Source organism: Ceratotherium simum, chromosome 24 (genome assembly GCF_057802395.1).
Source record: "Ceratotherium simum simum isolate JZ-2026a chromosome 24, ASM5780239v1, whole genome shotgun sequence".
Classification (NCBI taxonomy): Eukaryota; Metazoa; Chordata; class Mammalia; order Perissodactyla; family Rhinocerotidae; genus Ceratotherium; species Ceratotherium simum.
The window spans coordinates 29,445,881-29,458,022 of record NC_141923.1 but is presented as its reverse complement, the minus strand read 5'-3'; the positions used below and the strand labels follow the sequence as shown (position 1 = coordinate 29,458,022).

The following is a 12,142-nucleotide window of genomic DNA, read 5'->3' as shown; positions in this document are numbered from 1 at the left end:
CCGCGCGCCCACAACGGCTCCAGAGGAAAGTTACCCGCTTGGCGTGCTGGTTTCCTTAGAGACGGAGCCGGGCCTGGGCGGTGGCGGAGAGGCGAAGACGACAGCCGGGCTCCTGGAGAAGTCAAGATGCCGTCAAAGGGAAAGGAGGAAAGGGAAGGCACGAGTAAAGGCAAAGAGAAAGACAAGAAGAAGTAAGGAGGAGTCACCCTGGGGACCCCTCCGGGGATTTGGGTCTGGGGGCCGGCGGGACGCAGGGCGCCTAGGGGCGGGGGCTGGCTAATTGGCGCCCTCCCGCCGGCCCTCCTGGACCCTCCTCTCGCTCTCCCCGCCTCTGAAAAGGACAGCTCCTTTTGTTCAGGAATTCCCCAAATGCGTGCCAAACCGTACTGCCTCAACTGAGACAACGGAGTGTGAGATTTGGAAGCCTGAAGCAGTTTAGACACAGTCCCTGCCTATGTGTAATGCACTAACGACGGAAGCAGATAAGTTCCCAAAGAATAGAAGTAACACAAGACCAAATGAAATAGGTGCTGGTGGAGGAACAAAGAACTGGGAATGGGGAGGAAGAGTCAGTTCTGACACTAGAAGTGAAAGTCAGGATAAGATTTCTTGGGATATTGGATGTCCTCTGGACCTGCACTGTCCAATAGGGTAGTCGCCAGCCAGGTGTGGCTATTAAATTAAATAAAATTTAGAAATCAGATCCTCACTTGTACTAGCCACGTTTCATATGCTCAGTAGGCACATGTGGTGACTGTATTGGACAGTCTAGATATAGAACATTTCTAGCATCACAGAAAGTTCTATTGGGCAGCAGTGCTCTAGACCAGTGGTTCTTAAGGGGGAGTTGGGGATGGTGACTTTGGCTCCCAGGGGGCATTTGGCAATACTTGGAGACATTTTTGGTTGTCACATCTGGCAACGTGTGCTACTGCCATCTAGTGGGTAGAGACCAAGGATACTGTTAAACACCCTCCAATGCACAGGACAACTCCCACCCCCACGCGAAACCAAGAATCATTTGGCTCAGAATGTCAGTAGTGCCAGGATTGGTAAACCCTGCTCAAGACTATAAGCTTCTCTAGAATAGGCACTAAGCATTATTCACCATATCTCCAGCACTTAGCCAAGAGCCTGGAACATAGCAGATGCTTAATATTTGTTAAATAAACAAAGTAAGATGTCTGCTTGTGTATGCTTCAACTTGGATCTTCTCTTTTTTCCACAAGAACTGTGCTCTGGGTTCATTCTTTTTTTTTTTTTTTTGGTGAGGAAGATTAGCCCTGAGCTAACATCTGTTGCCAATCTGCTTTTTGCTGAGTAAGATTGGCCCTGGGCTAACATCCGTGCCCATCTTCCTCTACTTTATATGTGAGATACCTGCCACAGCATGGCTTGATAAGCAGTGCGTAGGTCCGCGCCCAGGATCCAAACCTGCAAACCCGGGGCTGCTGAAGCAGAGTGAGCAAACTTAACCACTGCACCACCCAGGCCGGCCCATGGGTTCTTGCTTTTTTGCCCCTAGCCTGAGAGATGTCTGCTACGTGGTTGAGATGATCTTGAACATATAGAGGATATTTGGGTTATTGAAGTAGTTCCTTGAACCTTTGCAGGGATTCCTTTTGGTTCAAAGGAAAACCTAAAGGATTTGACCAAATTGGGTAATTGTTCAGGTTTCCCCAAATTGATCAGAACCGCTGAAGTGGGTATTGCTCTAGCACTAACCCTTTGCAGGCTTGGAGTTGCTGCTAGATTTTCACTAGACCTTGATGACCCTGTTGGTTCCTAGACACATTGGAGTCATACATGGTGTCTAACAATATATATGGGACCACAAGAGAATTCCCCAAACTAGTAAAGTTTATAAAGTAACTTAAGAGAGTAATACACGCTCAGTACAAAGTTGAGGAAACATGGAAAGTCAAAGGAGAAAACAAAAATCACCTGTAATCCCATCATCCAAAAATAACCACTACTATCATTTTGAGATATTCTTTTTCTTCTTTATAAAATGATAGCCCAACGTACATATTTATTTGTAGCTTTTTTCCCTCATGTATTAATTAATATAAGTATTCTTCTACAGTTTTTTTTTTTTACATAACCACGTAGTTAGTCTAGCACTTTTTTTTTTAATTTGTTTATTTATTTTTCCCCCAAAGCCTCACTAGATAGTTGTAGGTCATAGCTGCACATCCTTCTGGTTGCTGTATGTGGGACGCGGCCTCAGCATGGTCAGAGAAGCAGTGCATCGGTGCGCACCCGGGATCCGAACCCAGGCCGCCAGTAACGGAGCGCACGCACTTAACCGCTAAGCCACAGGGGCTGGCCCAGTCTAGCACTTTTTAAAAGTGCCAAGGGCTTATCACATTCCTGGAACTCACTAACGTGTATTTTCTATTTTTGACCATGCGTCTACAGTACACATATCAACAATGAGGAACGTTGAAGGTAACACATCTTATTCCTTGGACTTTACATGATTCATAGTTTGGGAAACCCTGCTTTGTTTCTAAGTCGGTATTAGTGGTCCTCCTATGAGAAATCCTATCTGATTTCTTGCATCAACTATTCTGAGCAGCTTAGACCTGATACCTTCAGGGAGCAATTAGATGATTGTAGCAAGGCAGTCTATCTCTAGTGCCTGAATCATGCTGGAAAGGGAAGTCGACAGCTATAACAGGCTCGGAGGGATGCTACTGGCTTTAATTTGAAGAGAAAAAAAGGTGGGACTGGAAAGGGATTGAGAACCAGGAGTTGTGGGGTGGGGATGGAGGGTGACAGTATAGAAAGGTCCACGCATACATATGTGTAAAAATATGTAGAATTCAAATATAGGTGAAGTCTTTTTATTTATTATCTAGATATTTGTATATCCAGTGCCTACCATATATAAGGGATAGTGTTTTGTTTATGCTCATACACTAAATCTTTATTTTGAAAAACTCTCCTCTTTTATCACTTTAATCTTAGAAGCTGTCCTTTATTATTATTATTTTTAAATTTCCTCTCTACCTCTGTATAAATGATTATGGTTTGTTTCTCAGCCATCCTTGAAGCCTGGTGCATTGTGGCACCAGCTGATAAAGTATTTAACATACTTTCCCTGGTGACTTATCTTTTGTCCAAGGCCTAGCCAAAACCCCCCCCCCAAAAAACCTAAAACAAAAACAAAACTGTGGTTGGGATAGGTGGAAGATTATAGAACTCTGGACTTACAGTTACACTATGAATGTATCATCATGCAGAAGGTGAACTATGGAAATGGATTTGCAATGGAGAGAGCCAAGGTCTAAGACTGAGTAAGTCAGTATGGAAAAGACAGTTCAAATATGAGAGAATCAAAGAAGTAAATGACAAGATGTAAAAGCTTTTTGAAATGAATTTAACTTATGCCTTCTTTGTTTTTTCAGTCCTTCAGAGTTGTGCTCCAAAGCTCCCCTCTTCCAGGAAGAGGCACCTACTTAACTAGCTTATCAAGTAAATATGTATTTCTTATTAACTCATTCATCCAACAATGTTTGCTCATATGTGCCAGGCAATACCAAGCAAAACAAATAATAGTAAAGAGAGAGGTGTAATACTAATATAGTAGAGAAATAGTTATATACTGTCAATGTCCTCTTCCCATGCAGGAAGACAAAAACTGATGAATCTGCAGTGGACAGAGCCAAGGCCAATGCCTCCCTTTGGGAGGCCAGGCTGGAAGTCACAGAGCTCTCTAGGATGGAGTATCGTGATACTTCCCGGAGACTGGCAAAAAGTAATGAGGACTTGAGGAAACAGCAGTATAAAATGGAGAAAGACACAATGTCTGTATTAAGCTACCTGAAGAAGCAGGATCAGGAGAAAGATAGTATGGTAGGTAGATAGAAACCCTCCTGAGCCACAATTACTACCTCTGTTATACTGGCGTGTTTATACATTTCAAGGATTTTAATTCCTTGAAATCTTATCATAGTTAAGACATTTCAGTTGACTTGAACTCTCCTTGAAGCGGTATGCTGTTTCAGAATGGCTTTACTGTCAGAACTGGCTCTTCCTTTTTTTTTTTTTTCCCAAAGATTTATTTATTTATTTTTTCCCCCCAAAGCCCCAGTAGATAGTTGTATGTCATAGTTGCACATCCTTCTAGTTGCTGTATGTGGGACGCGGCCTCAGCATGGCCGGAGAAGCGGTGTGTCAGTGCGCGCCCAGGATCCGAACCAGGGCCGCCAGCAGCGGAGCACGCGCACTTAAGCGTTAAGCCACGGGGCCGGCCCTGGCTCTTTCTTATTTGCAGTTCTTGTCCCATATTTTCTTGTCTGAAAGATTGATGATCATAAAAGAATATTATGATCCATTTTATTTTAAAGACAAGAGCATAGTATATGATCTATATATTTTGTGATAGTGATAAATACTTAGTTTTAATGACTTGTAAAGCAATTCACTGATAATCCATGATTACATGATTATGAACCCAGTAAGTTGAATCTTGAATTTATCTTATTGGACCTTATTGTATCTTATCGTATTATTTAAGTGTTGAGTGTAAAGCTGTCATTATAGATCTGGAAGAAAATGGGGAGGGAACTAACATTTCGAAGCCTCTATTTTGTGCCAGATACTATGCTAGATGCTTTACCTCTGTTATCTCATTTAGTCCTTTTAATAACCCCATGTAGCTACAATACTGTCATTCCCATTTTAGAGATGAAGAAATTGACTCTCAGGATGGGTAACTTGCCCAAAGTGACACAGCTAGTGGGTGTTAAAGTGCAATTGAGGTGTAACTCCAAATTCTTCTCTTTCCCATGTGCCTCTATGAGCCCCATGGACACCCAAGGAGATTTCCATCATGCTGAGGATGGTGTGTTTCATTCTCATGTATGTTTTTGTACTTTTACTATTTATATATTGTGCCTCCACAAACAATACATACTATAGTCTTTAAGATAGTTTTAAAATTTACATTAGTAATATCATATTGTACATATCTTTTGAAACTTGTTCTTTTACTCAACATTATGTTTTCGTGGTATGTTCACAAAAATCACATGATTCAGTCAATTTTTAAAAAATTTAGGGCCGGCCCCGTGGCTTAGCAGTTAAGTGTGCGCGTTCCGCTGCTGGTGGCCCGGGTTCGGATCCCGGGTGCACACCAAAGCACTGCTTCTCCGGCCATGCTGAGGCCGCGTCCCACATGCAGCAACTAGAAGGATGTGCAACTATGACATACAACTATCTACTGGGGCTTTGGGGGGAAAAAAAAGGAGGAGGATTGGCAATAGATGTTAGCTCAGAGCCGGTCTTCCTCAGCAAAAAGAGGAGGATTAGCATGGATGTTAGCTCAGGGCTGATCTTCCTCACAAAAAAAAAAATTATAATAAGCATGCTTTATTTTATTCATTCTTAAGTGTTTTATAATATTGCATCAAATAAATAAACCAAATTTTATTTATCCCTACCCCACTGTGGGTCAGTTAGACTCCATTTTTTTTGTTATTACAAGTAAACCTTCAGTGAACATTCTTGTGTATGTCTGCTTGTGCCCATGTTTGAAAGTTTCTCTAGAGTAGATACTTTAGAAGGTAAATTACTACATTATGGGGTATGCATAGTTTCAACTTCACAGGGGTTTAAATTGAGCTCCAAAGAGATTATGCCCATTTATACTGTCACAAGTGATGTATTAGAGTGAGCTTCTATTTGCCCACATTTTTGTCAAAACTTGATATTAATATTTTTTGCTCAATTTTATGTGTGTAAATTGGTATCTCATTTTAATTTGTATTTTCCTGATTATTAGTCACTTGAGAATCTTTTATATGTTCCTTCTCCCATTTTTTATTGTTTATTTATGTGTTTGCTTCAGTACACATATGAACTAATACTGCAGTCATGCAAAGCATGGCTCCTACATAAGGATGACATGCAAATTCATGAATCATGGCATAGTTTTTTCAAATGCCACCTTTTCAGTGAGACCCTTCCCCACTACCCTCTTTAAAATGAAAACTATCTCCCGTGTTTTATTTTCTTTGTAATATTTATTACCTTCTGTCCTACTATATGCATGTTACTTACGTATTTGTTTATTGTCTCTTTTCCTGATTAGAATGAAACCTCACAAAAGTAAAGAATTTTGGGACCTTTTTTTTTTTTTTTTTTACTATTGTTCAGTGCTGTATCTCCAGCACCTAATATGGGCCTGGCACATAGTAGGCGCTCATTAAAATATTTTTGCCTGCATGAATGAATGGCTCATGAGTGTACTGATGCTTTGAAAAAGTTAACAGCAGTTAAAACTAAGTTCAAGATGATGTTGAAAGCATATTAGAGAGATCAGACAACTGAACGTTTGTGTGGATTTTATATATTTTATTAAAGTAATTTTTTGTGCATTAATGTTGTTTTTTTACTTCTTTCCTAGGCAACTTCCATTTTTAAAAGTACTCTTTGTATAGTAGGCATTATCAAAATTGTCTTCTATAAAGTATTATTCTAAAGTAAGTTTTTAGGCCAACCATACAAATAATTTTCAAAACTCATTACATAGAAGCTTTGTGGCCTACATTAGCTCGTTGATGATGGTCTGCATTTATCAGTATCATTTATATTTCCTGATTTTCATCTGCCTTCATATATCAAAGGCCAGCATCTGACAGTGGCAAATGCATAATTTCTCACAATCATGGATGCCCATTAAAACCAAAGAAACTACTTTGAGAGGAAGAAATAGATTCAAAATATCCTGGTTAACTAGCTCTCCTATTTTGTTACTCATTCTGCTATATCCTAGAAATGCATTATTTTCTTAAACTTTATTTAAACTAATTATAGTCTTATTTAATGTTAATTATAGAAATATAAGAAATGAAATGTGTTTTGAAAACTATTATATCTTGAACAAAATTAGGAGATTTTCCTTAAGAGTGTGTTTTTGTATTTAAGGCTTTGTTCAATCAATCACAAAATAAATCTCATATATTTCACACCTGTCCTACATGACTTAGGGCTGTCTCAATTTATTTTTTAGAAATTTTAGGTTTTCCTTAAACTAGTCTAAGATATTATTTACAATGGTACTTCACCCTGTATCCTCGGATTCTATAACCATGTCAAGGAGTTTAGTTTAAAAAGCTACTTAGGTTTCCTACTAAAACATACCAGCATTGTTGGAGATTGATTCCAAGACTGGGGCAGGGAAAGTAAAAGACTAGCCTGGTGCCAGAAAGTAAGGAAAAAAGTAAAGGGATACTGGGTCTGGCCTGGAGGTGTAGCACTTAAGTTTGTGTCCTTGGCTTTGGCGGCATGGGGTTTGCAGGTTTGGATCCTGGGTGCGGACTGATGCACTGCTTGTCAAGCCATGCTGTGGCAGCGTCCCATATAAAGTAGAGGAAGAGGGGCATGGATGGTAGCCCAGGGCCAATCTTCCTCAGCAAAAGAGGAGGATTGGCAATGAATGTTAGCTCAGGGCTAATCTTCCTCACAAAATTAATTAATTAATTAAAAGGACACGGGGCTAGCTTGAAGGGGCTCCCACTGCCAAAATCTGGGACAATCAAATAATAACAGTAATAGATTATAACCCATTAAATAAAATAAGTCCATGACTGCATACTGCTAGTAAATAAATACACATATTAATAAATAAGAGAGCCGGCCCCATGGCTTAGCGGTTAAGTGCACATGCTCCACTGCTGGCGGCCCGGGTTCGCACCCCGGGCAAACCGACGCACTGCTTTACTGGCCATGCTGAGGCCGCATCCCACGTACAGCAACTAGAAGGATGTGCAGCTATGACATACAACTATCTACTGGGGCTTTGGGGGAAAATAAATAAAAATATATATAAAAAAAGAAAACTATTAAAAATAAATAAATGAGAGAGAAGAGAAAGCTTTTCTTTTTTTTTTTTTTGTGAGGAGATCAGCCCTGTGCTAACATCCGCCAATCCTCCTCTTTTTTTGCTGAGGAAGACAGCCCTGGGCTAACATCTGTGCCCATCTTCCTCCACTTTATATGGGACGCCGCCACAGCATGGCCCGCCAAGCAGTGCGTCGGTGCGCGCCCGGAATCCGAACCAGCGAACCCCAGGCCGCCGCAGCGGAGTGTGCGCACTTAACCGCTTGCGCCACCGGGCCGGCCCCAAGCTTTTCTTTACAGTAGAGTACAGTAAATTATTAAATTTCCAAGGAATGATGGAGTTAGAAAGGTCACCATTTGGCATCATAGTGATAATTGATTCAGTCAAGAATCATCAGGGAGACCCTGTGGCTTGGTGGTTAAGTGCGCGCGCTGCGATGCTGGCGGCCCGGGTTCGGATCCTGGGTGCACATCGAGGCACCACTTCTCTGTCCATCCTGAGGCCGAGTCCCACATACAGCAACTAGAAGGGTGTGCAGCTATGACATACAACTATCTACTGGGGCTTTGGGGGCAAAAAATAAAATAAATAAAATCTTTAAAAAAAAAAAAAGAATCATCAGAAGATGCTAAAACTTGTGGGTGCAAGTTTGATGAGCAGAAGGCTATTTGCATAGTCTCAAGATACCTTCTCACAAATTACTTAATAATTACAAAAGGAAAAATAATAACTTTAAGTGGAGAAACCAGGCAGACACAATCTTAACCAATTGATTAAAATCCATCACCTCATGATGTGTTGCACTGAAAAGGATCGTCATCACTTAGGTAGCGTATGCCTGCCAAAAATGCATAACCTGAATCTACTCATGAAGAAACATCAGAAAACCCCAACCCTGGCCAGTAGTCTTCAAAAATGTTGATATCATAAAAGACAAAGATTGAGAAACTGTCCCAGAAAAAACAATGTAAAAAAAATCTATATCATATATATGTCTGTGTGTATATAAGTTTATATTTATTTAGATCTTTCCATATATATAGTCACACACCACCTAATGATGTTTCGGTCAACGATGGACTGCATATATGACAGTGGTCCCATAAGATTAGTCCCATGTAGCCTAGGTATGTAGTAGGCTATACCATCTGTGTTTGTGTAAGTACTGTAAGGGAGGAAGAAATTTTTATCTGCTCTTCTAGGTTCTTCTGGCTAGTCTAAGAATTAAATTGACATGAGATAGATTAACAGGAGAAAAACAAAAGTTTAATAACATGTATATGTGGGAGATCAAAATTGGCCACCCTGAAATATGTCTCTTTACCTTGATTATTTTCTCTGATGGACATTTGAGCTCCCACAAACTGCCTAAGAATTTAACATAGAAGACCTGTTCCAGGAAGGAGTTACTATCATATGATGGCTGTAATCTAATGTAAAATAGATGTTACAATAGGAAAGGCACCAACAAGCCCATCATATCAAAAGTTCTGTCTCTCCCAGGCCACATTCTCTAGGTGGCCCTGCAAAGCGTTGCCAGACAAACATTTATATTTATAAGGGAAATCTCCATTTGTAAAGGTATCTCCCTCTCTGTATTAGGAAGAGGGGGGGATGGACTTATCTCTGGAAACTCTTGTCAGTACAGAAGGAGAGGACTTAAATCTACATACTCTTTATTACTGTGATTTCTGTTTCTCTGGCCACATTCTCTATAGATGGCCCTGTAAAGAATTGTCTGACAAACATTTACATTTCTCTCTCCATGTGAATTGTCTTCTTCCCCTCTGAAATCCCAGACCACTACCACCCCCAACATCGTCCTTTGTCTTTAGCTGAAGATGGTATTTAAGATGACAATCACTGCTATTGTGTAGAGAAACTCAGTTTCCCTGGTTTCTCCCATGTAGAAATGTTATTAAACTTGGTATTATATTTTCTCCTGCTAACCTGTCTTTTTAATTTGGCCAGCCGTAAGAACCTTAAGGGAAAGGGCAGAGGGGGATTCTCCCTCTTCCCCAACACATACCTGGGAGAAACCCAGGGAAACCGAGTAACTCACCAAAATGGCCAAAGCCCTCACCTTAATTACCATCCTCAGCTAAAGACAAAAGAAGATGTTGGGCGTGGGGAGAGTCAGGGACATTAAAGGGAAGGAAGCAATTCACAGGTAGGTGGAAAAGAGCAAATGTTTGGAAAATAAGTGGCCACACAGAAACAGAAGAACAGAGAGGAGAGCCCAACAAAAAGGCTTTTCTAGGTTCCTCCCTGTCTACCATCTAGTTCACATTATGCTAAAGTGATAGCTCGCTTCCTGAGACAGGTTTTTTTTAACTGAATTCTTTTAGGCGGTTAAGGGGGAGGTAACATGAAAAACTTTCTGAGTCTTTTGTTTCTTAAAAACAGCCTAAAATAATCCTCATGTTAAAGAGACATGTTTTGGGGTGGCAAATTTTGTTCCCCTCAGTACACTCTGATGTTTGCACAACTGCAAAATCACCCAAAGACACATTTCTCAGGATATGTCCCTGTTGTTATGCGATGCATGACTGTACATAAAGAGGGGAAGCAAATGTGGCAAAGTTGGGTGAAGAGTATATGAGAACTCTTTGTACTCTTCTTGAAACTTTTCTCAACCAGATGAGAGAAATGCAAATCAAAACTACAGTGAGATACCACTTCACATCTGTTAAGATGGCTACTATCAGAAAAACAGAAATAGCAAGTATTGGAGAGGATGCAGAGAAATTGGAACCCTTGTGCACTGTTGTTGAGAATGTAAAATGGTACAGCCATTATGGAAAACAATATGGAGGTTCCTCAAAAAATTAAAAATACAATATGATCCAGCAATCCCACTTTTGGGTATATTTCCAATAGAATTTAAAGCAGGATCTTGAGATATTTTCACATCCATGTTTGTTGAAACATTATTCACATAGCCAAGAGGTGGAAGCAACCCAAATGTCCATTGATGGATGAATGGATAAAGAAAATGTGGTATACACATATAAAGGAATATTATGCAGCCTTAAAAAGAAGGAAATCCTGTCACATGCTACAACATGGATGAACTTTGAGGACATTATGCTAAGTGAAATAAGCCAGTCACAAAAGGACGAATTCTGTATGATTCTAGTCATACAAAGTATCTAAAGTAATTAAAATCATAGAAACAGAAGGTAGAAAGGTGGTTGCCAAGGGCTGGGGGGAGGTAGGAGAAGGAATTAATGTTTCATGAGTATAAAATTTCAGTTTTGCAAGATGAAAAATTATAGATCTGTTGCACAACAATGTGAATATACTTAAGACTACTGAACTGTACTCTTAAAAATGGTTAAGATAGTAAATTTAATGTCGTGTTCTTTACAAGAATTAAAAAAAAGTTACCCAGGTGATTCTGATGATAGACAGGTTTTGGAACCTGGCAATAAGCAGGTTAAGGGTATGGAGTATCTCCCTTCTTCTCCTCTTCTCACCTTACTCCATCTCTCTAACTCTGCTGGTTTTTCTTTTTTTTTTTTAAAGATTTTATTTATTCATTTTTTTCCCCCCAAAGCCCCAGCAGATAGTTGTATGTCATAGGTTCACATCCTTCCAGTTGCTGTACGTGGGACTCGGCCTCGCGCTGGACGGAGAAGTGGTGCCTTGGGGCGCGCCCGGGATCCGAACCCGGACCGCCAGCATCAGAGCGCACGCACTCAACCGCTAAGCCACAGAGCCGGCCCCTCTGCTGGTTTTAATATCATGTGAAAACTAGGCTACTTAATAAAGGTAGGACACAGAGCAGTTTCTTTACCTTCCTAATTCTGTATTTCTGTCTTCTACAGATTGAAAAACTGAAACAGCAATTGAATGAAACAAAGGAAAAAGCCCAAGAGGAGAAGGAAAAATTGGTGAGTATCTATGTACACTAATACTCCACTTACTGGGTAGTCAGGTTTCTGGCAAGCTCATATTTAAGACACAATGAGAATAAGTGAGTAGGTCCTCTGAGCAGCTCAGCGACCTTAAAGTTCACACGCTTGATTGTATAGAAGCTCAAAAATATGTTATTGTAGAAAACTTAAAAAACCTTCTAGTATTAGTGGTGCTTACTGATCCTGAGTTTGTCATTCCTTCTAGGGCTTTTCAGGGGACAGAGTTAGGAAATATATATATTTTTAAAGATTAAAATATATCATGAGCCCATACTAATACTTCCAATTCAGATGCAGGAATACAGGGTTTTTACTTAACTTTATCTATGTCTCCTATCTCCCTCACCAAAAATCCTGGTTCTTAACGACA

The 12,142-nt window shown here is 40.2% G+C and overlaps 2 protein-coding genes across 9 annotated transcripts in view; one reads left to right on the top strand and one right to left on the bottom strand.

Annotated features, from left to right (window-relative positions):
* The window catches only part of ENTPD5 (ectonucleoside triphosphate diphosphohydrolase 5), a 33,094-nt gene extending 32,912 nt beyond the window's left edge, over positions 1 to 182 (bottom strand). For all 8 annotated transcript variants that reach the window (XM_087448225.1, XM_087448234.1, XM_087448233.1 and 5 more), the window contains exon 1: positions 35 to 182. The gene's annotated coding sequence lies outside the window, so the exon portion shown is untranslated. The remainder of the gene's footprint in view (positions 1 to 34) is intronic.
* Positions 127 to 12,142, top strand: part of BBOF1 (basal body orientation factor 1) — a 38,691-nt gene continuing 26,675 nt past the window's right edge. The window contains 3 exon segments of the mRNA XM_014784403.2: positions 127 to 191; positions 3,636 to 3,861; positions 11,683 to 11,748. Coding sequence (XP_014639889.2) covers positions 127 to 191; positions 3,636 to 3,861; positions 11,683 to 11,748 — 357 coding nt within the window.